Source organism: Tinamus guttatus, unplaced genomic scaffold, assembly GCF_059628265.1.
Source record: "Tinamus guttatus ecotype Peru unplaced genomic scaffold, ASM5962826v1 Tinamus_guttatus_pri_ptg000561l, whole genome shotgun sequence".
NCBI lineage: Eukaryota > Metazoa > Chordata > Aves > Tinamiformes > Tinamidae > Tinamus > Tinamus guttatus.
In genome coordinates this window covers 5,790-30,685 of record NW_028289095.1, presented here as the reverse complement: position 1 = coordinate 30,685, position 24,896 = coordinate 5,790, and the positions used below count along the sequence as shown (strand labels likewise).

At 40.0% G+C, this 24,896-nt stretch overlaps 1 protein-coding gene and 1 pseudogene across 1 annotated transcript; both read right to left on the bottom strand.

Annotated features, from left to right (window-relative positions):
* Positions 1-24,896, bottom strand: LOC104579823 (synaptic vesicle glycoprotein 2C). The gene is made up of 9 exons (XM_088534419.1): positions 24,749-24,896; positions 24,503-24,592; positions 21,978-22,088; positions 20,305-20,393; positions 18,801-18,965; positions 14,502-14,635; positions 13,041-13,244; positions 11,973-12,132; positions 1-1,010 (listed from the first exon to the last, which is right to left on the bottom strand). Exons 1-9 carry the CDS (start codon positions 24,866-24,868, stop codon positions 827-829), a joined length of 1,257 nt encoding a protein of 418 aa, XP_088390545.1. The 5' UTR covers positions 24,869-24,896; the 3' UTR covers positions 1-826.
* LOC148592551 (uncharacterized) lies at positions 2,307-3,595 on the bottom strand (annotated as a pseudogene).

Here is a 24,896-nt window from a genome sequence, read left to right as displayed (position 1 = left end):
CATAAATACTGGTTTTCATAGTTTCACTTCTGGAGAAAGAAAAATTCACTGTTTTAAAATGACAAAAATATTGCAGATGCCCACAAGTGAGTAGAAAACAAACAATTTATGGAGGACCAATGGCAAAAAGTGAAAGTGCTTATTTCAATATTATCTTTTTCGTGTACCTTTATGATCTTGGTTCTTCCTTGTGGCAGTCGTTACCCTCTCCTAGGCAAGTATGAGGTGCAGTTAATAATCTTTACTCTAGATCAAATCTACGTAAAATGATTTCCTAAGAAAGAGGCACTGCTGCTGCCCATGCCTCTTTCTGAGAATGCAGGAAGTTTCCACCATTTAAATATAGACACTCAGCACTGATGCAAATGCAGCTTGCTGATAATGCTACATGCATTGACACATTGAGATTAGCTTTTTTTGCAGCACTACTAGTAAGGAATTGTTTTGCAGGTTTGCACTGTTAGAAAAGCTCACAACACCATGGCCAAACATAGTATTTATATTAAAATAATGTGACTGTGTGAATTTTACATATCTAATTATGGTATGGGTTTTAACTACCTGGACGTATCTCTGAAAATGTTTTAAGAGGTAGCTTTGCAGTTGTTTTAAATAGCAGAGTATGCAAACAAACAAAAAAAGAAATTTAAAACTTCTAGATAGAGGTTTATAAATCTCCGCCACTCCATAGTATCTTGTTTGATGTTTGATTTCTGCCATCTGAACATTTTACTAAGTGTTGAGAATCTGAAGCCTTTGTACCATCAGTCTAGAGAGTTGACATTTGTACAAAGAAGGAAATAAATAATAAAATGGCTTTTTCCAGTTACATCAACACCTGGGTTCTTGTGTCAGGAAGCCGAAGTCCTACCAGACCTCCACATACTAGAACGGTAGAAGCAAGGAGAATAGGAATTGCTTTGGTTATACCAACAAGAGAACCGAATATTAAGTTTCCAAGTACAGCAGCTGCTTTGCACAGTGCATTCAAAAAGCCAAAGCCTGTTGCCCTAGAAGAGAAAACAGAATAAAGTTAAAAACGAGTGAAACAGTAAAGCCTTTGAGACAAATCCTCAGTGGGAATATATTCTCAATATTTTAAACAGAATTTACACCAACGAAGATCCTGCATGTTGTCTTTACAATGTAAGATCAAAGCTCAACTGTTAGAGCACTTTATTGAGGCAAATCCATTCTGCAATCAGGGATCAAAATGTAAAATGAATGACTGAAAAAAGTAACTTTGCACTTCTACACAAGAAAAAGGACTTGCAAATGGAAATTCAATAACATTTGAAATGTGGATTGGGAGCCAAGAGAAGGGAACACTTTCAAGTGCGACCTGGTGATATGGGATGTCATCAGAGTAAGAGGACGATGATCTTGGGGTACTAAAAAGAAATGCATTTTCCGCCGCAGATATGCGTGGTGAAACAGCTCTTTCTCAAAAGGCTAATGGGACCTTCAATAATAATCAATGTCTACCTCTTAGGGGTAAAGAGAATGAGTGCATTAAAAACAAAACCATAAAAAAATCCACTGTCCTGGTGTAATTTAATAGTCTTTGGTAACTAAAACAAGAGTCACTGATCTGCATGGTTTTGGAACAGGTAACAAAAGGTAAATCCACAATACTATAATAAATATTTCTCACATCTGAGTAAAACTAAGGTAGTTTGTTGGCACTTAAAATGAAGGCCTTCTTCGTAAAACTTAATCAGTTTTTCCTATTGTAAGATGCTGCTTTTATTCTAGTCTCACAAACTGTCATGAAAAGAGTAATATAAATTCAGATGATTTTTATTGGTTTGGCTGTTCTGATGATATAAAATCAACGCATCTTTTGACCTTTAAGCAGTTTCCAGGCATGTCTTTTTGTCTAAACTGTATAATGTACACATCATTTTGCCTTTATTGTGTCATGCACAATTGTCATTTATTGTGTCATGCACTGTGATAGAAATCGTAAGAATATTTTTACAGGCTTAAATAAAATGTCTAGTTATATAGCTGTTGCTACCTGTGCCTAAGAAGTTCAACATTCTCATTTATATCCTTCACTTCAAATACTTTGAATATGAATTTGAATATGAATATGAATGAGTGCATATTAATTTGTGCGCTCAGAATAAGCAAATTATTGAGGGGTATGGATAGCAAAGTCAGAACTTTAAAACAACTCTGAGCGTTCTGAGGGAGCAGGTGGAAGTGCTCGCCAAGCTGCTCTCCATCATCTATCAAAAATCCTGCTCAACAGAGGAGGCCCCAGATGACTGGCGACTGGCCAATGTGACACCATCTACAAGAAGGGTCAGATGGAGAATCTGGGGTACTTCAGGCCTGTCAGCCTGACCTCAGTATCAGGGAAAGATATGGAACAGATCATCTTGAGGGTAATCACGCAGCAGGTGTGTGACAACCAGGGGATCAGGCCCAGCCAACATGGGTTCCTGAAAGGCACATCCTGCCTCACAAACCTGATCTCCCTGTAGGCTAGATAACGACTTTGTGGATGAGGGAAAGGCTGTGGATGTGATCTTTGACTTCAGCAAGGCCTTTGACCCAGTCTTCCACTTGGTTCTCCTGGAGAGGCTGGCAGCTCACGGCTTAGACAAGAGGACTTTTCGCTGGATGGAGTACCAGCTGGATGGCCAGGCCCAGAGAGTGGTGGTCAATGGCACTAAATCCAGCTGGTGACTGGTCACGAGCAGTGTTCCTCTGGGGTCAATGTTGGGGCCAGTCCTCCTTAATACCTTTACCGATGATCTGGGTGAGAGAATTGAGTGTACCCTCAGCAAATTTGCAGACAATAGCAAGCTGGGAGGAAGAGTAGATCTGCTTGAGGGTAGGAGAGCTCTGCGGAGGGATCTGGACAGGCTGGATTGATGGGCTGAGACCAACTGTGTGAGGTTCAACAAGGCCAAGTGCTGAGTCCTGTACTTTGGTCACAACAACCTCATGCAGTGCCACAGGCTTGGGGCAGAGTGGCTGGAGAGCAGTGTGGCAGGAAAGGATCTGAGGGTGTTGTTTGACAGCAGACTGAATATGAGCCAGCAGTGTGCCCAGGTGGCCAAGAAGGCCAACAGCCTCCTGGCTCGTATCATGAACAGTGTAGCCAGCAGGACCACAGAATTGATCGTCCCCCTTACTCGGTGCTGCTGAGGCCACACCTCAAATACTGTGTTCAGTTTTGGGCTTGTCACTGGAAAAAGGACATTGAGGTGCTGGAGCCTATCCAAAGAAGGGCAACAAAGTTGGTGAAGGGCCTGGAGCACAGACTTTATGAGGAGTGGCTGAGGGAGCTGGGATTATTTGATCTGGAGAAGAGGAGGCTCAGGGGAGACCTTGTCACTCTCTACAACTACCTGAAAGGAGGTTGTAGTGAGGCAGGAGTCAAACCCTTCTCCAAAATAACTACTGACAGGACAAGAGCAAATGGCTTAAATTTGCGCCAGGGGAGGTTCAGGTTAGACATTAGGAAGAATTTCTGTACAGAAGGGGTAGTGAAGCCTTGGAACTGGCTGCCCAGGGAAGTGGTGGAGTCACTGTCCCTGGTAATGTTCAAGAATCGTGTAGGTAAGGCATTTAGGGACATGGTTTATCAGGATGGTATTGAAGGGTTTACAGCTGGACTTAAAGATCTTAAAGGTCTTTCCCAACCATAATGATTCTATGATTCTGTGAAAAAGCAAACATCTTCCTTAAAAAGGTGCTGATGACTCAAATCAGTTAAAATCAGTATTAGTTAATCCCTCTATAGTTCATTCTACTGAGTTTGGAGGAGAGAAACAAGCCACAAAACATATATGAACACATGAAATACAAAAGTCTTCTCCTGCAACAATAATCTAATTTTTGCTACAGTATTTCAGGAAAGTGTTAAGAGTATACAGAAAGCCTGCAAATGATCAAAGATATGTGGTGTGTCACCTCAGTGTCCTGACAGCACTAAGTGAAGAAATCCAAAAGCTTAAAGTCATTACTAAATATTCCAGTCTCCGTTATGTTAATCAGTTAGTGGGCAAAGCACTGGCACAAAAATCTCTGTTTGAGTCCACAAAAGAATCCTCATTAGTGGCCAAGAAGGCTGGGGAGCAAGAATCCTTTGCCCAGTTAGAAGGTATGAATAAATCCCTCAAGCATATTATTCAAACAGTGCTGGTGCATCATTGTAGACTTGCTTAAAAAAAAAAAAGTTATAGATTTCAGCAATCCTAGAATAAAAATGCAGAATTCCTATAAAAGTGTCAGATCCCTGAGAAAGCTGTGTGTTAGGAAAAGGAATTTCCCCAAATGTATTTTACTTCAAGGTCTGAGAAAGCTGTGACCAAGGAAAACAACTGGCTTCCTTTCACCCAAACCCTGCACAACAAATGGCAAGAATCCCAAACATTTAAAAATAGAGGGATTAGCCAACCCTTTAGATTAAAACAGCTTGTTTCCCAGTTGCTACATACACTGCTTCTTAGACCAGGTGCTTATCCACCTAAATAAAATACTTTGGTCTCGCTTTTCCATTGCTTATAATCAGAACACTTAACAACGTCCTTGTCTTACAAGAGCCTTTGGATTGCAGAATGTGTGATACAGATATTTGATGATCTTCTTGATCGAGTGAATGGTGAACCATCCATATCCAACACTTCACAAAAGACTCCGAATACCATTTTCATGTGTGTTGATAACATTGAAAGGCTATGAAAACCATGAATTTCCTGAGTCTGTTATGGCCAATTTTCTGAAATCCAGATATTTTCAGATGACAGACTGGCCAGTTACAGCCTTCACTGTACAAATAAACTCACGGAACTTGCTTTTCTGCCTTGGACTACCAATTCATTAAGTTTGTTCGTGAATCCCTCAAAAGCAATAGCTCCATCCTCCTGTATGTAAGAACTGGACACAAAATAGAAAAAAAATAGTTAAAGAATAAGAAAGACTGTTTTCTCATATCTTTGGAAGAATTAGGAACTTTGAAAAGTACTCTCCCAAGGAGAACAGAATAGCTAAAAATCCTAAGCCTCTAAGCCTTTTTTCATTTTATAACTCTTGAAAAAAATATTTCAAATGAATTTTATTTGATGCCTCTGCAAGACAAAAATGTTGATCAAGGCATCAAGTGTAACAGATGAAGATTTTGTTTCCAATTGATGTTTGATTGATTATTGGTTCCATATCAACCAGAAATCAATGAAATAAAAATAAGATAGTAAAGAAGAACTTCAAAGTAACAATGTTCAGATTTTTTCCACAGAAATATGGTCTTGCCAAAAATAAATAACTACCTAAGATGACAAGTGCTACTACAGTGGGATAAAAAAGTGATGCCAGATCAATCCCAGGGTCTTTGGGATTGCCTCTTTTGGGGCGGTAAGTTTAACCATGTACAGCAAATAGAGAGTATCTGCTTAGTATTCTTTGAGTTATTGGCAGACTTCAGTGACTGGATAAGAAATCAAAATCTCTAGTAGCTAAACAGCAAACTATTTTCAGTTCAGTGAACAAGGTAATGGTCATCATTCACAGTCTGGTCTGTTGGGAAAGAAGAAAGAAACTGCATCATTTTGTGTCCCAGAAACACCAGTATGTGTTTCAGCAACGTACAGCAGAGCCACATCCACAGGATGGCAGTAGAAAATAGCTGTCAGAAAGTGCACTGCAAGTTGATGACTTTGCTCTTACAACTGAAAAGAATAGAAAACCTCTCCACTGACAGCTCCAGCAATAAAATATGCTGGACTTAAGATATTCTATGAATAATGGCTATGAGTCCGCGGGGAGATTCTCAGCACTCAAGAGCAGAAGCAAAAGATAAATATATAGTAAACTGAAGATGGGTGACTTATTTCCTAATTATGATGAAAACTCTTATGAACTTCTTTCAGATATATTAAAAAAGCAGAACAGGATTTCACTTCAGACTTCATTTTATAGCACACTTTGAGTTCTAAATATTTCTAGCCAAGATTCAAAACCAGATGTCTGGCAACTACAGTAAAAGTGATGAATTGTTGGTTATTTGATGCAATCTGACCTTGATTTACTCTGCAGGAAATATAAGGAGGTGACTTATTGTATTGCTGTATCTGTTTTGGTTTGACTTCCTTAGTATGCCCACTCCCTGAACAAGTCTTGACTTAAAATCTTGGTGCTTCCCAAGTTAGTTCACAAGAAGACATTTATCATTTATGTGAAAGCAATGTGTTTCAAGGTCATTAAATTCTTCCTAAATGCTATTTCTTTGGAGAGCTTTAATTCTCTTCCATTTACATTTGTATTATAGGCAGAGCTAGGCAATTGTGCAATGTTATTCAAGCCCCTTGGGCACAAACATTACTGCACAATCTATAATTACCTCATCACATAGAATTTTTTTCCACATCACTGTGCCAATGCACAGAACAAAGAGAACTTGAGGGATAAAACAGTTCTGTAGGGAAGGAAACTTGCTTGGTCTCATCTGTTGCAGAAGTTGGAAGGAGCACTGTCACTAGGGTTATGGACTGCAGTATAATGAAGCAGAGTCCCTCAGTTAAGGTAGTTGAATGCTGTCAGGAGAAATTGGTAGTTCCTGCTCCTGTCACACAGTTCCTGTATGGTGCTAGGCAAGTCACCTGAACCAAGTTAAGTGGTCAATAATGCATTTCACATTTTCCAGGTGCTCTGCTTGGCACTTTCAGATTTGAGTTGCTGATATGCAGACCCCTCCCCTGCAGTGGGAGTCAACCTACCATTTCCTTCACATCAGGCATATAAAATCAGTTTTAACAATACCCTCTTCCTCCTCTGTGCCTCAAGTTCCACATCACCTCATTTAAGGCAATGTTCTGAAAATACAGTAGGTTTATGAAGGAATAAGCAATTACTCTAGGAGCATCCAAAAATGCCTGCAAGAAGTTTAATAACTCTCCTTTAGAGCAGAGCTTCCATAGCTACTGAACAGTTTAGTGTGGCTTTTCAGTGAGTTGTGACTGATCAAAGACTTTCAAAATCTGCTTACTGTGGAGTAATCCAGAATAACAGCCCACTCCGAAGATGAAAGAAAAGATAAGTTAAAACAGCTGATTTATACCGGGGAGCTGAGTTAACTTTCTTGTTCATTAGAAATCAGCTAACTGCTGATTGGTTTGACTTCCTTAGTATGCCCACTCCCTGAACAAGTCTTGACTTAAAATCTTGGTGCTTCCCAAGTTAGTTCACAAGAAGACAAAAACTGCTATACAGTTTATGTATATTGAAAAGTAAAAATAAATTAATATTATGAAATGATTATTCATTACCTCTGTGTCTGTCATCTGGAAGAGATAAGTCTCCCTATGACTAGATTTGTAAAGTACCTTTTGTCTTTCAACATAATTTCTTCATCTACCTGAAAAACATGTGGCCTCTATAGTCTCTAATATCTCTCCTACTTCAGCAGTTACGCATAACTACTTAAGTTTTATAAAGAATATCCGGACAAAAGCTGTTCTACACTGGCGTAAAAACATGCCAGTGCTCACTAAGGACACAGGATGAGCTACTTTATTACCTCAGACCCATGCACGAAGTTATGAAGCCTAAATGCAGAGACAAATTTGAAAGTCTACAGAATCCTAAGCTGTGAAGATTCTGAAACAACCTTAATTCCACCCTTGTGGGAAGATGAAGAGAAAAACAAAATGTGTCCTGTGGATCATATACATGGAAAGCTTCCCAACTGCTCCCCCACCCCTGCCTGGTAGAAAGCCAATAGGGTCTTTCACAAACAGCCTGGAGTACAACTTATGAAACACCTTTCGTATTACCCTGCACGACACGGGCAAATCCTCAGCAGTTTGGCAGCAGGCTAGTTCCCAAGGGCGCCCTGTGGGAAGGGCAGGAGGTGTTGCCAGGCCAGGTCTCACTGCACGCGAGCACTTCACCAGCCTCCCTCCTTCCACGGGTGCTTCTGCCCGCCCAGCCTCTAGCTGCCATTTGCTGCGGTTGCCTGCTAATTTCACTGGTGGGACAGAGCCCGTAGCGGCGTGACAGAACAGTGACACAGTGAACAAAATGATTCTTTTAAGGGAAAACTGGAAACTGCTTTTAAGACCACATTCAGTGTGGATTCAGCCAGCAAATCTCGAAGTCTCAAACTGGCGAAAAGTTGCTGCAATCTCAATGCTAGCAATAACTTCTATAGAGAAATTATTAGCTCCACATACAGATGCCTTAAAAGAAGTATCAGTAATTTTTTTTTTCATTCCTAATACTGATAATTATTTTTCTTTCTTTACAACAAAGGTGTTTTACCACAATTATTTTTTCTCTATTTTAAGAGTATATTTTTGCCTACTACATTCACAAATTCTGATGAAACACCTATTTATAAAGGATGTCTATTAAAAGTATACAATAAAGCTTGAAAGATAGAATAATTGTGGCAAAAAGAGAAATTTCCCGATGTGGAATAAAAACAGAAGTGCTTTTAAAAAAACATAGTGCTTTGGATTCATGAGTAGCACAGTACAATCATTTGGATTTAACCACAAAAACAGACATTAATTTCTTGTGTAAAGAAGCATAAACTAAAATAAAATATCAATAAAAAGAAAGCTGAGGTGAATATTCAACCCAGTATACAGTCTCCTTTCTCCTCATGTACATCACCAAAGCACCTGTGCCCCAAAACCTGGAACTGCCAACAAGGCAGTAGGCATTCATAAACTACTGGAATCTGACATCAGGTCAACATTAAAGAGCATCCTATACCTCAAAACTAAAGGAAAAAAATATTCCTTCTAGGAGCACTGCTTGTAGTACATGAAAATCGTCCTGAGTCTTTCTGCAAGAGCTTTGAGGGGTTGGGAGTAGTGCCCCAGACATTCTTGCATGTGATTAAGGATGAGAACCTACCAACTGCTATGGACCTTGCATACAAATCCTTAGCACACTGATTAACAGCTCAGCATGGTTCAAGGCCACAGTCTTTTGCAGAACATGCTACTCAGTTCCAGTCAGTGAATTTTATTATCATCCTTACGCCATTTCATAATCAACAGACAAATGAAGCAATATTGCTATTTTGGAGCAAGTGTTGACTTTCCTCGTAGGTAACGGCTCCGAAGTGGACGCTCACGCTGTGAGACCCTTCTGAGAGAGTTTAGCTCTGAGAGGAGCTAAATCAGCGGCCAGAAGCCGCGCAGTGAAGTGCAAGCCCCAGAGCAGGGAGAGGGAGGCACCTGTGGCCCCAGGCGGCGATGACGCAGCGCGGCGGAGGCAGCCGGGTAGATGACCCAAGTCCCGCGCCTACAAGAGTGGCCCGCAGGGAGCGGGAGCGATCAGGAGCGCGGTGAACACAGTGTGGCACAACAGTTAGCACAGCGGTTTGCCAGGCAGGGTGTGCAGCAGCAAGCTCCCTGGTGTACCCACTATGGCAGTTACTCATTGAAGGGCCACGTCAGCACTTGCTAAGAAGGAGATGGGCACCCGGACTGAACAACTGGTAAAGCAGTAAGCTGTCCAGGTGTCAGGCTGTAAGGAGTGCCATAGCCTGACACTTCCTTTGGACAGCTGCGGGAAGAGCAGCTGTGTGAGGTGTGAGCAGGTGGAAGATCTGCTCAGCATGGTAGCTGAGCTAAAAGAGGAGGTCGAAAGGCTAGGAAGTATCTCTAAGTCAGAAAGGGAGAAACAGGGGCAGGCACCAAGAAGTGCCTGGCAACAAGTTATTACAGATTCCGTCCCCCAGCTAACACAAAAGGGAAGAAACCAGCACAGCAATGTATGAATAAAAGTCCAGGCTCGTGGTGGCAGGAGAAAACCTCCCATCTCATCCTATCAGGTACCCCTAGCCAAGGTACGAGGCCCTGGAGGAGGAAGGGCAATCAGTAGATAGTGCAGGTGAGAATCACTCTCCTCCAAAAACAGTAATACAATCAGAAAGACAAACACTGCATATTGTTACCATAGGCATGCGGGAAAAAATGCAGGTTATAGTTGTGGGCGATTCCTCAATCCAGGGAATGAAGGGTCCAATATGTAGGTGCAACATTCCTCTAAGAGAGGTCTGCTGCCTTCCTGGGGTCCGGGCTAAGGATGTCACCCAGAAACTTTCCAGTCTGATTAGACCCACTGACTATTATCCTTTGCTGGTCCTACATGTGGTAGGAAAGGAAGCAGCAACATGTATCCTGAGGGCAATCAAAAGGGACTTTAGGGAATTGGCTCTGACAATTAGGAACTCAGGCATGCAGGTCATATTCTCTTCCATTCTTCCTAGTGCTGGCAGCAATATAAAAAGAAATAGGAGGATATGGTCTATCAACATGTGGCTCCGTGGCTGATGTTATCACCACAACTTTGGTTTCTTCAGAAACAGGAAGCCTTACATAGCAGCAGGCATGATGGAATCTAATGGGATCCATCTTTCTCAAAGTGGGAAGAGAGCCCCGGGACATGAGCTAGCAGGGCTCATTGAGGGAGCTTTAAACTAGATCCAAGAGGGGAGGAGGGCATCATAGGGGAAACAGTTTATGGGGTAGGCGATGGCCTGTCATGCCACTCGCAGCTGCCTATGGGAAGCTAAAATGAAGGGGCCAGATGGGAAAACAAGAGAACTCCTGAAGGCCCACATGGTCAAGTTCCAGCTGCCCCAGCTAGAATGAGAGGCACATTGGGAGCCCAACTCAAATGCCTCTATGTAAATGCATGCAGCATGAGGAATAAACAAGCCAAACTGGGGATGCATGTGTGCGATTGCATGCGATTGCATGTGTGCATGATCTCATCTCAATTACTGAGACATGGTGGGACAGCTCTTATGACTGGAATGTGGCCATGGATGGCTTTAGGCTTTTCAGGAAGGACAGGCCAGGAAGGCGAGGTGGCGGAGTTGCTCTTTAAGTGAGAGAGCAACTGGAGTGTATGGAGCTCAGAGTAGGGTAGGGTGAAGTGCAGGCCGAGAGCCTGTGGGTGAGGATTAAAGGGCAGGACAATAGGGGCTCCCACTGTCACAGGAGTTTACTACAGGCCTCCTGACCAGGGAGAGGAAGTGGATGAGGCCTTCTGCAGGCAGCTGCAAGAAGCCTGATGATCCCAGGCCCTGGTCCTTATGGGGGACTTCAACCCCTCTGATGTCTGCTGGGATAATCACACAGCTAGGAGCAGACAGTCCAGGAGGTTCCTGCAGAACATCGCAGATAAGTTCTTGATGCAGGTGGTTGATGAGCCAACAAGGGGAGGGGCGCTGCTAGACCTGATGCTAACAAGCAGAGATGGTCTGGTGGGAAATGTGAACAGAACTAGATGATCTAGTGGGATCATTGTCAGAGAATGCAGAGATGCAATGAGGAAGGCCAAGGCCCGTTTGGAAGTAGAGTTAGCGAGAGATGTCAGGGGCAACAGGAAGGCCTTCTACAAATATATCAGCAGCAAGAGGAAGACTAGGGAAAATGTTAGTCTGCTGCTGAATGGGAAGGGTACCTTGGTGGCGGAGGATACAGAGGAAGAACTTCTTTCCTATGAGGGTGAAAGAGCCCTGGAACAGGCTGCCCAGAGAGGTTGTGGAGTCTCCTTCTCTGGAAATCTTCAAAACCCACCTGGATGCGACCCTGTGCCAAGTGCTCTAGGTGTCCCTGCTGGAGCAGGGGGGTTGGACTAGATGATCTCTAGAGGTCTCTTCCAACCTCAGCCATTCTGTGATTCTGTGATTCATGGCTGCTAGCCGCACCAGGGGAAATCCAGAGTTCTTGTAGGAATGAATTGATAAGCAGTATTGTAAAGAATAGTAGCATTTAGACCTTCACATACGATATGAAACTACATTTGTAATATTTTCTTGAGGCAAAATATATATACCAAATAGCTAGAAAACAAAACAAACTATGTGTTTGGCCAGCTCAGAACATCACCACTGCTGTAAAGCTCATGTTTAACCATTTCTATTTCCCACTACTGCTGGTACCTAGAGACAGACCAGGCAAGATTAATAAAGCAAGGTTATCTGCACTCACCTTCTGTCTGTAGGATACAATTCCACGGTAATGACATCAAGGGAGTTCCATGCAGAGATGGTGAGACCATTGTAGAGGCAAAGCATTCCTATCATCATGGATTCACTGGTGCCAAACCACAGGAAAAAGCAGCTTATGCCAGAAAGAACCATGGAACCACCTACATGCATGGCAGACAAAACAGTTACTAAGTGGAGCTGTATAGTAAGTTTTGTTTGTCTAATATTTCTATTTGCACAGTGTGCATGAATAATGGACCCATATGTTCTGAGTTAAAAACTAAAGGGATATCCCTCATTGGCCAGACTGGACTGGCAAACAAAAGAGAGGCTCAGGGGAAAAAATGAGACTGTGACTCCTCAAATATTAGGATATATCATAAAGCATTAAACTGGAACTCCCTCTGAGCTCCTCAAACAAGTAGTCTAGGGAAAACCACCCCTACTCTTCATTGTTTATCATCTCCTGCAGTTAAATGAAACTCATTCATATTCTGTAACAGGAGCAGGAACATGAGCAGGAATTGCATTATTTATATATAAGTATGCTCCTAAAAAGGAATGTAGTAAATTATTACATAGTTACATAAGTAAAATGAAAACAGATTTGTCACTGGAGATATTCTGCAGTAAGTGCCTATCTGCTGTATTACTTTTCAAAATCAGCTTATGGACTAAGGGCTGCTCACTGTGTCATTGCCAGGAGCTGCTTCGCCAGCCAGCGATTACTTGAGCACATGTTGCTCTCCTTTCAGCTAGAGCATAGAGAAGCCAATGGTCATCACTGTTCAAAATCTCAGCCCAAAAGCCAAATTACAGTCTTTTTATATCAGTGTGGAAGAATATTGACTGCAGCACAGCAGAACTGGCAATAGACTCCCTTGCTTCTGGGCTTTCTAAATGGGCAGCTTTCTAAAATGGCGCTTTAAATACCACTTACAGGAATAACTTTAGAAGGATCTTTTTCCTCACTTCTCTAAATGAAATTCCTTAAAAAAGAGAAAATGCTCCTTTATCAGGATAATTTTACATTGTGGTTTTGTTTCCCATTTTACTGGGAGATGCGTACCTAGCATTGTCAAGCGTCCAATTCTATCCATCAGGAGAGCAGACACTATGTTTCCTGGCAGCACCGCCAGCGTTCCCAGAAAATTAACAAAGTAAATCCAGTAGGCACTATAGTCATCATCAAAAGAGATCTGGCATCCTGTCCTGACGTGGAAAAATGTGCAATTAATAAAGTCGCTGTCAATAAATTTATACTGCTCGAGATCTGTGGAAACAAGAAAAAGAAAAATATCAGCTAACATTTGACTTGGTGTGGTTTTCGATTAAAAACACTCCAGCTTAGACAACCTTAACAATAACTAGGCCCTTATACTGCTTCATAAAACACGACTAGTTACAGCTTTTAATTTTGACAGCTTTCTATCTTAATAGAAAAATACGCAAAGCTCATAAGAAGTCAGTGAATTATATTAATGTACTTCCTCTCTGCTAGCACTTTATTTTGTTATGTCCTATCAGCAATGGGCAGTGTTACTTAAGAAGCATGAGATATCTGCAAGTTCTGTTCTAAATGAAACACAATCACATATATTTCTCTTGCTCCAGTTTTTATATTGAGTATCTAGTTATCATTTGAAAGTTATCAGCCAGATCCTGCTGGCCATCTGAAAGCAGATTGCCACCACTGTAAAACTGAGTGTTGATGTGGTGACATTTTCACGCATTCGCCATTGAACAAGAATTTGTTACAATATGCAACAGTTCAGGCCATTCTTCTCCAAGTACTATTTTAGAGATCTCTTCCTATGCTTCCGCTTGCTTTCTATCACTCCTGCCAGCCTTAAAAGCTTCACTCAGGAAAACCTTTGAAGCTTCCAGGCAGTGATAGTTGGGCATTGTTTGTTCTGAAACCTATTACTATTCTAAACCTTACTACTAACATAATTCCTGGAGTGACAGGAAAGCAGTAAGAAGCGCTGCATTCTTCCAGATGTAAGCCTGGTTGGCCATATGCTACTTTCATTTACATTGTATTGAATTGAAAAATAAAATGTTTTACTCCATTTATACATACAAAAATACGTGTTCCTATTGTTGGCAAAATACTTAGTAAACTGAATCCTGAACTTAGGTCCCCTTCACACAGTAAGCACAACAGAATAATGCACTGTCACCAGTCCCACTTAGACTACATAGGAAATACAGTCAATTGGAGCAATCAGTAAATCAGTAAACATAACTTCTCTTCTCCAGACTGAAACTCTCTAGAGATGACTAAAATCAAAGATACATTCATTACCTGAACTGATATAATCAGGCTTGCAGTCGCCCCAGTGAGGAAAAGAACCTTTCTCCTTTTGGGTATCACACTATTGACCCCTGTTACTTTTTACAGCTTTGTATTTTTTTTTGTAAGACGGCTTCTTGAATATACTAGAAAACTAGGAACTATAATCAAACCGGAAGAGTAAAATGAGAACATGCAGCTGAAGAAGGATGTTCTTTTCTCTTCTCCTAATACCTGTGTTGTAGAAGGTGGTATTGAGAAAAGTACAGTTCCTGAAGTATGTGTTCATTGAAGTGATATCTTCAAACAGACAGTTCTTAAAAAGGGAATCTTCAAAGGTTACTGATTTAAACTTCATCATAATAAACCTGTCCAATACAAATGAATTTTATTAGTCTACCTTCATAGGTCAGAAACAGAGACAAAGCAGAATGACCCACCGACACAGGTTTACCTGGTGCCTTTCTCAGAAATTTCCACCTGAGAAAAAGTGATTCATTAAAGAGGTTGTGGTGGCAAAATTCATTAAAAGCTCATTCTAAAATATTGACTTTGGGAAAAAAACATTAAAAAGACATCTCCACATAGCTGCTGGTTATAAACAGTAATACAATTTATTTTAATAATTGAAATATTAATTATTATTAATACATATTTCAATTAATACATATCTGTATTAATACATATCTGTAATCATCATTTCAATTAATACATATCTGTAATCATCAACCAAAAATAATGCCATGGAATACCCTTGTAAGATCACTATTGCTTGTAATTTGATATTATTGTTGAAAACTGAGAGCTCAGGTTTCAGAAATCTCATCTCCTGGAACAAACAAGCACTTACGGGTACCTGGACATTAGAAAAAAGGAGTATATGGAAATGGTTTCACAAAATGGTTTAACATGATCACACCAATTACACATCCACTTTACGGTTAGATATCTACCCAGAATACCATGCTTGCTACTACTGTGTCTGTGCATACATTTGCATTTACTGTGTACATAAACCACGCACAAATTAATTTTGATAAGCATTTCATATTTCTTAACATCTTCTTTCCAGAGGATGTTTTTTTACTTCATTCATACAAAAATTCAAGAATAAACCATGTATTAGAAACAAGTTTCCAGTTCTTCATTACTAGGCTAAACCAACACAACCAATACAACAAGTTTGTGTACTTCTAACACACAAACTAACATTATGTTAAAAACCCCAAAGATGAAGCAATAAATCAGAACTTTTTTGAATATATTTTATTTCATTGGCATGTGAGAAAAGTTACACCTGCAGAAAGGTAATTTTGCTGGCAAACTGCATCAAAAGTGGCAGTGCTTTGAAAAGCAGTGCTTTAATTGTTGTGCAACTGTAAATACAGTCAACAAGGCAAGGCTCTCCAGGCACAAAGCTGGCTCCTCTCTAGTTAAACCTGTTGTGACTAGCTAAGTACTTTTCCTGCTACTAGAAATGCAAACATACAAAATATGCTACATACCAAGTAACAGAAATTAAACTTTCTCACCATATAATAAGTTTGTTAATAAATACTTGTAAATAAAATTGTTAAAATCAAATCTTAATAAGGAAGAAAAACAAAAGAGAACTGTCATTATTGCAGGAAAATAATTTCTAGCTAATGATTTCTCGTATTGGTAAAAAAGATGGCGTTTTCAGCCTATTAGTTTTAGCTACTATATTTTTCTCATTTGTGACTGTGATTAAAATCAGGCCAGAGTTCAGTGCCAATTCGTTATCATTTTCCATAAAAGTCTTTCCATTTAAATAGGTAGCCTGATTTCAGGAGAGAATGAAGAGGATTTAGCGATTAGGTTAGTAAGCTGGAACAAAGAACACAGACGATGTCCTGTGTGCTGCTGATGCACTTTTTCCCTCTGAACAAGAAATTTGTTGTGACTATTTTGAAACTGGTGTTGAATATTAAGGTGATTTTAATTCAAATCCATGAGAAAAACAAAGAAGTAAAAAGTTAAATATCGATGGATATATCTACTAGTTAAGAAAGAATTTGAAGGAAAAACTGAAACAATGGGGGAGGATAGAGTACTGCAACATTTTGGGGGAAAGAATATCCAAAAAAGTGCACATTAACAGGGCAGATATTTTGTGAAAATCTCTAATAACTGAACAGGCTTATCAAAGGCCTATTAAATTTGTGTATTTGAAAGAGTAAATTAGGATTTCAGAGTAGATCAGTGTTAGCTCTACTGTATTTCAAAAATTTCAAGTTCCAAGTGATAAGGTCTTCATTGACAGAATGGAAAACAACTGAAACACTGCATGACAGTTGAGTTTTCTTTGTTTTGAGGAGAACATTTGTCTCCTGGAAAGAAACTGAATTTGGCAGGCATAGGTAGTTTAAAAATGAGATATTTGCTCATTTTTGTCTGCAAAGCATAATCCTTTAGCTCAAGACTTTAACCTCAGAACTGAAGTTCATATTAAAAATGAATTACCTTGATTTACCAAAACTATCAATATTTTTCATTTCTATATACATTTTCTTATGAAAATAATCATTACTTAGTACCATGACATCCAAGAGACCATGAGACCCTTCACATGATTCTTCTGGATATTTTTTAAGGGAAACCAGACACCTAAAACAGCTGTGTTTAATTTTTCCCAAAGTTATCTGGTTATCTGTAAAATTCTGGCTAGAGTCTTAAGACTTATGGATTCAGTTAAAAGAGATAAAATGCATTGCCAATGTACTGTTAGCCATTTAAGAGCTGTTCATGCATTTTATTGATTTACAGTAATATTTATCTTTTATTTTCCTGTGATATGATCTGAACCTCTAATGATCAACATTTTCACACAGCAGTATTAGCTGCTACAAGGAAAAAAAACAGCAGCAGAGATAGAAGTACACCCTCCCTCCTCCTCCAGCAATATGCTACATATGCTGGATCTGAAAACCTTTGAATCTCACTGTGAAAGGATGTAGCATTAACTTTGGCTTTTCAGGCTCTCTTCAGGAATGTGACGAACCTGGTTTTACATTAGGGATTCTCCCATAATAATCTGGGGCAGAAGCAGCTTTCTCAACAGCCTGGGCAACATGGTAAATTGGGCATTAAACTCAGAATGATAGGGAGGAAAAGAACGGCCAACGATCCCTTAGGGAAGCAGGGAACAGGACTGGCAACCAATGGGCCTGGGGTGATGTGAACAGAAGGGGATTCTTAATCAGCACGGTGGGGCTAAGGAGGAATAGCTCCAAGCACAGGTATGTAAACAAGGAGGTGATTAGGTGCCACATTATGGGGAAAGCTCTTGTGCCCCTTGCAGGCAGCTGGCATGCCAGGGCCAGCACACTCCTGCGTGCAGCAGAGCAAAGCAGCCAGTGGTGTTAGAGGCTTGTGTGCAGCAACGAGGCAACAATCTCATTGGAGTCAGAGAGAAATAGCTCACACCATGCACACCCATAGCTGCAGCGCATGGATACAGGCTCTTTAGGAAGGACAGGCAACACAAAACTTGGACTGGCTGATTCACTAGAGGGCTGTGCTGCCTTTCACAGGGATCTTGAGAGGCTGGAGAAATGTGCAGAGAGGAACTTCAAGAAGTTCAGCATAGTCCTGCACCTAGGGAGTAATAACTCCATCCACCAGAACAGACTAGGCACTGAGCAGCTTTGCAGAAAAACACCTGGGGCTCCTCAGGGACGCCAAGCTGAACATGGGACAACAATGCATCCCTGTGGCAGAGAAGACCAACACCTTGGGCTACATGAGGGAGACCCCAGCAGGCCACAGAAAGTGGTTCTTCCTTTCTATTCATCCTTGTTGAGGCTGTATCTGGAGTACTGTACCCAGTTATGAGCTCTTCACAAGAAAGACATGGATTTACAGCAACAATGCCAGCAAAAGGTTACCAAGATCATTTAAGGAGCTACAGAATCTCTACTATGAGGACAGGATTAGAGAGCAGGAGCTGTTTAGCCTGGAGAAGAAAAGACTCAGGGGGATCATAGGAATGTTCACAAACGTTTGATAGAAGGGTGTAAAGAGGATGAGTGCAGACTCTTTTCAGAAGTGACCAATGACAGGACAAGAGACAATGAGCACAAACTAAAACAGGAAATTCCATTTGAACTTAACAAAACATTTATTTACTGTGAGAGTAATTGAATTTTGGAACACGTTGCCTGAAGAGGTTGTGCAGTCTCCAACCTTGCAGATATTCATACCCCACTGGACCTGGGCAACCTGCTCTAGCTGACTCTACTTGAGCAGGGTCCAGAGATCCCTGCCAAACCTACCTTTTCTGTGATTCTGTCAGCCACCAGGTGATCTACACATCCATTTTATTTTTAGTCATATGCCATAATTTTATTCATGATTAACACATAAGAAACCAAGGAAATAAATAAATTTCCCTGAAAAGTAACAATACTTTCTATTAATAGTTAGTATAAAAATCATTAGATTACTAGGACATGCTTTAAAACATGCATTTATTTGTTCTCGCCAAGTAAGAATATTAGAAAATCTATAGACCTGTCATTGATGAATTCTCCATTTGTGTGGATCTGATTTTCCAAGGTGAAGTTGAAAACAAAATGTGAGACCTCCTCATTCGTGAAGTGTTTTACTCGGGATGCATACTCATCTGACTGCAGATGCTTAATGACATCAGGAAACCAGACAGACAAGCCGTAGTAGCTGTGAAAAACAGCAGATATTCACTCACAACTCTCACGAGTTCAGAAAACTGTGCAAGGTGAGAATGAGCAGCTTTCTAAACCATTTACTTGATGCAATGGTGAATCTGGAGTCGTGATTTTCAAATGACACGTGTGAAGAGTAATATTACAATTCACTTTTACATGCAACCAATATGTCAGGGCCCTGGGGGTACCAACAGTCCTCACTATCCCTGGCTCAGCCTCTCCTGGACCTCCCTCCATCCTGCTCAACCACAGGACCCCATTTCAGTCCAGTTTGAGACCTCCTCAGAGACAACTCATCAGTGCTGGTCTCCAGCCCTCCTCAGTCACGGGGCCCACTGATCCCAGCCCACAGTTGACCACCCATCATCAGCCTTTCCCGGTCTCTGCAGAGGAGCCCAATGCTGCCCTCAGGTGTCCTGCCCCCTTGCAGGGAGGCAGGACAGGCCCTGGCCACCCCAGGAGGCAGAAGAGCTGCTACTGGCCCTGTGGCACCCTGATACAAAGAACAGAGTTTTGCATACGCTGGGGACAGTGAGAGACAGAAAGAAGTAATTCTTTTCTAGTATCTGCCATAGGAATTCACAGTATGATTACTGGAGCCTTCCTTGTCTTTGGGCTCAGAAAGGAGCAATTGGATTGCTAAAACAAAAGTAAGCTGGGATAGACTACACTGAGTGTTCTTTACAGAAAGTAAAGAACTTTAAGAAAGTTGGGCAAATGCGGATTGTTTTCGAAGTGTGAGAGCGGGAGAATTGTGAAGTCTCTCCATGGTAGAGAACCTGTAATGGAGAACTCTTTTAATGGAGAAAAGTGGTTTATGGAGGGACTAAACGGCATGATTGCCTTTAGATACAAACAGGCAAGCTACAGCAACACCTGCGGGCAGTGACACTAGAGAGTTTTGGGACAATGGGTTCCAATACTAAGGACATCTTCCAAGTACTATAAAAATTGAGTCTAGTCTGAAGACATGTATTTTAAAATACTTACTTTTTCAAAAGTTTAAAAGTGAGAGCTTGGCGCTCTACCTGCTTTAACTGTTGATGCAGGTACAGTTCTTCTGTATTTGCTGATTGCCTACATGAAAATATTCAAAGATCCTGACCTATAGAAGATGGCAATTGTCTTAAACCATATAGTCTTAATGAATCAGTCTTGCTATCAAAAACAGACTCATCAAAAACAGACTAAGCAATAAATGCAACATCTTGTAGAAAGATAGTTGAATAAAACATTTCCAAACAAAAAGACAGTGGCCAATATTTGCATGAATATGATTCCTATGTCTGTCACATGTAATAAAAATGGTTTAGGATCTGAAGCATTCTTACCCAAAAGACAGGGTGAACCATACAGCTGTAAGTTTGATCGTATTATCCTTTACCGGGTAGTTGAAACATCTCATAAATGTCAACCAAATCTGTAAATCATTAGGAAATACATTTATTTTAAAATCTTTCTGAACAATTGAGAGATGAGATGTTTTTGTGTTCTATTTTTCTTGCTTCTGCGTGGTATCAGAGATAATAGATGAGCTTTTTGATACTAAACTCATGACATAAGTAAATTAATCTCCGGCTATAACCAGAATCTGCATGTTCTGTATCTTTCTGACCTCTTTTCACTTTGTCTATTCATTTACCTCCACAGACTACTACAAGCTTTCCTAATCTCTAGGCATCTTCTATTCACTGTCACAAATAAACTTGACAAAGATCCTCTCAGAAACATTTCCTTCTTACCTCTGAGTACTATATGGCTTTAAATTCAGAGCACCTATACTCTATAATTCAATAAAATGCACAGATGAGAGTTTGATTTGTCATAACTCATCACAGTTATAAATTGTTACTTCACCTATGTGAGGAAATGCTGAGACTAGGCCCAGGCCAGAAGCTCTACAGCAGAGCTGACCAAGAACTGTTTTTTTCCTCTCTCTCTCTCAAGGTCATTTCCTGCTTTTGGAGGGAAGAGGCATCTGTCTCTTCTGTCTCTAGACAGAATCTGTCGTAACAGTTTTTAGCATACATCACGTACCAGGGAAGGCACTCTGGTGCAAGCACGAGTCCAGTGAAATAACAAAGATGTGAGACAACAAAACTGCAATTTCTCAAGAGCTATTTTAAGTAAAGAAAAAAGCCAAATCATAACATTTCCCTTTTGCCCCAGTTTGGGGCAAATAACTTTAAATGTAGATACTTGCCCGATTTCTTTATAGTGAAAAGTCAAATTTTGAAACAAAGCAATTTTGATTGGCAATATATGACAAACCCTAGTTTATAGCACCTCTGGAAAGTTTTAAGATGTCAGATTTTTCAGAGCTGTGAAAAACTATTTTGGATTATTTTCATTAATAAGACTTTTCTCAGTTTTCATTACCTAGTTCAAAGTTACTGCTCAACTTGGTCTTCAACAAAAATAATAACAAAGAGTGGTATGGAACACAGTCCCAGAGAGCTTGTATTAATGAAACAGTTTCAAGTAGTTTTCTGGTAAAATGTTTGACCTGTTCTAAAAATAAATGCAGATACAATGCCTTATAAAAGTTTTATAGACATTCATCTACATAATTTATTCATGGCTTTACCATTTGTAAGTAATGTGGCCACCTCCACTTCCTGCTGATAATTCTTCACCTCATCATGATCACTTCTTTCTGTAGGCATACATTAATATGCATTCCCAACACATTATATTGTGGTGCTTGGGCATATGCCTGTATAACTAATAACCATCAAGTGACAGTTAAGGGCTAAGTGTAAGGGTAGGTGAAAGGGCTGATGCAGCATTTTCCTCCCCAGAAATGGCAAACACCTTACCTACAATTCACCTATACCACTCTGGGTCATGAAATGGGAATCTTACAATGGCTCCCAAATTCCCCGATCACATGGAAAGCACAGAATTGCAACTGCCACCAGCAGGAGTTTGGCCAGCTGAGTCCATCTCCAAGCATAACTAAAAATCATGATAAAAACAAAATAATAGAGATGTTTTTACTTACACCATATAGCTCTGTGCGGATTCTAACAAAACATCTCCTGTACCATGTTCCTGTATCACTCTCAATTTCTATGAGCTCATCTATCTGCTTTGGAGTTTTGATTCTGTTAACCTAGAAATAATAATAATAAAAAAAAAACAGCAAAAAATTGTGTTTTCTAGAGGCATTAACTGTGCATCTAGGAATTCTAGAATAGACTAGTTCCCATAAACTAAAAATGAAGAGATTAAATCTGTATCTACATCAGGAATGCTTTAGAAATATAAAGGAATAGTTGCACAATAGAGTGTCAAAATACCTGCTATGTATGCAACTGTATTAGAAAAGCTACACTTACAAATCATGCAGGTGATTGATTTTCTCTGAATGAAACATGCTGTTACTGCTAGGTTTTGCTGTGGTGTTGCTATATATCTCTAATGCCATATAGGATAAAACATTTATTAAACCCCCAGTTAAGTATGTTCAAACCTGTTGTCAAGATTTGTAGTGGTGACTCTGAATAACCTTTGAAAGTCTACCAATTATTTTTTAAAAATCTTCTAACAAAACTAAAAGCATTTGATATGCCAAAAATTAACAGTTAAGTAACATTTTTTTTCTGTTGTTATTTCTTGCAGTGGTAGGCTGGAAAGTCTCCTTGTCTAGTTGATATTGATTTTAACTATCTATTTCAAAGAGGAAAGAAAAAGTTAGGTGAAATAGTCTGCAGTCTTTTTTCAAGAATTTCCTACTTCACCTAGAATGAAATGAGATAAGCATATATCTAGGAAAAATACAGAACTATTAACAAGAAAAAATGTAATGCTGCCTATAGCGCAAAGTCCCATAAAATGGGGAAGTGGATGACCTAGAAAGAGGGACAGAACAACAAATGAGGTGTTCACTTTGGGCTGTAGTTCCTAACGGCAGCAATGTCTCCTGTTTCCCCTAACATAATGAAGACTCCACTACCCAGAGATGTATCCCAAGGAAGTCCAGGACACCAGGGAACTGCAGTCTTGATCATATGTGTACCTTTAGTTTTCAGTCTTCTACCACTGTAGACATCCGTTGTTTAAGGAGACACTAAGAATTGGAGACAATAAGCACATGCTCTGTGTTCATCCTTGTGCTTGATTTAGGATGTGATCATGATAAACTGATGCGAGACTGTCTTGAGTAGTTCCCTCCACCTTTTGTGGTCCACCCTCCTTCCGTTTCCCAGCACATTCCTGTTTTCTTGCTTGTGCCTACACTAACCCTGTAGTTGACAGGGTCAGTGCTTCTGGCTGACAGGTAATCAATGAGCATCAACTCTGGCAGAAGAAAAATAAAAACCAACTGGGAGCAGGAATGCTCCTTTGAAAGCAGTTCAGACTGGCATAAGTCAATTGGGAAATTTCACCCTATTACTACACTGTTAACCAAATCCCTTTGCTCATAAATATAAAAAAATAAAATAATGTTAAGCTGAATGATATTAAGGGTATGCCACTAGTGTATAAATAATGGAAGTCAAATGTGACAGATATGCTACTTCTTTCAAGCCAAAGATAGCAGTTTTAATCTACTTTTTGGAGTAATTTAAATGCAAGCAATGGAAACTACATGCAAAGGAATAAATTGCAAGTCTTACTAAAGTTATATGGTCAGATGATCATTCCTTGAAACTGCCTGCAAATGCAGAACCTTTAAGATGATTTCATAATTGAGTTATATATGCATTAGAGCAAGAAGCAAGTCTCCAGAAGAAGAAAAATATTCCACTCAGTCCTGAGAGGGAGTAGAGCACCAGCATTCTCACCCCACACAATGGGCTGGAGAGACAGACTGCATATCTGAGCAAGATAACGCCTGCTGCTGTTTGGTCCTACTGTGTTCAGGGAAACAAAATTGTGTATATTCTTCATAGATAAAGACATTCTTCACAGATAGAGTAGACTGTATTAAAGAAAGAAAAAAGTCCCAAATCTGAATTGCCAATTTTTCCTCCAAATAGAAAAAACTCATCGACATTTCAAATACAGTCTTTTCCTTAGAGCTTGAGGTCAACAGAACAATGAGAGTCAAGCTCCCAAGATATTTTGAAAAAAAAAATGTTTGAAAAATTAATATTCAACAGAGATGGAAATAAAGTTTTTAGATTAACAGTATTAGCTGATGAAAATGAAAAATCCATTCAAAAAGATTTAAAAGAACAAGAGCCAGCTAGTTTTGACTTTTATTTATTAATATGAACATTGAAGTAAACTTAATAAAACATCACAGCTGGAGTGTACTGATTATCTCAGTACAAGGAAAATGTTATCACTACAGGTCCATATGGTCCCAAATATGCTGGTCAGAATCTCTAGAGGCTGGTATCTTAACATCTGCTGAATACGTAACAATGTCGGTAGAATTCAGTTCTTATACTTAGACATTTAGGCTACAATTGACTTCTTTTTAGTACATAGAGTGGTAACATTGATTCTTTGAGCACTAAAGACATTTCACATCTGCAAGAGAGGTGATCCTCTGAGATCTTTAAGAATAATACTCACTGTGAAAACTTTTTCAGGCTGTCCACGAGCACGCATGTTTGTGTCATGAATTTGCTTGAGTATCATCCAAGCTTCATCATGTTTTCCAACCTAAGCATTTGACCAAAGCATTTAAACAAAATATATAGTCAGATTAACATATCCGCTATAGTCACTGAACAATCCTAATGCCTGTTATAATGCTATAATGATCTGAACACATAAATAAGTTTGACTGGAATCTAAAAATGATTTTGAAAGTTATACCTCCAGCAAGAACCGAGGACTTTCTGGCATGAAGGTGAGGGCTACCACGGAAGAGACGCAGGGCAGCGCACAGACAATCACAAATACTCGCCAGCTGTGGAACTGGTAGGCAGAGCCCATGCTGAAACTCCAGCCTGCAAAAGAAAAG

Coding starts and splice junctions, on each gene's coding strand:
- LOC104579823 (XM_088534419.1), bottom strand. CDS start 24,868: ATGGGCTCTGCCTACCAGTTCCACAGCTGGCGAGTATTTGTGATTGTC. Junction 24,593..24,748: donor GTCCTCGGTTCTTGCTGGAG/GTATAACTTTCA, acceptor TCAAATGCTTAG/GTTGGAAAACATGATGAAGC. Junction 22,089..24,502: donor AGCCTGAAAAAGTTTTCACA/GTGAGTATTATT, acceptor TATTATTTCTAG/GTTAACAGAATCAAAACTCC.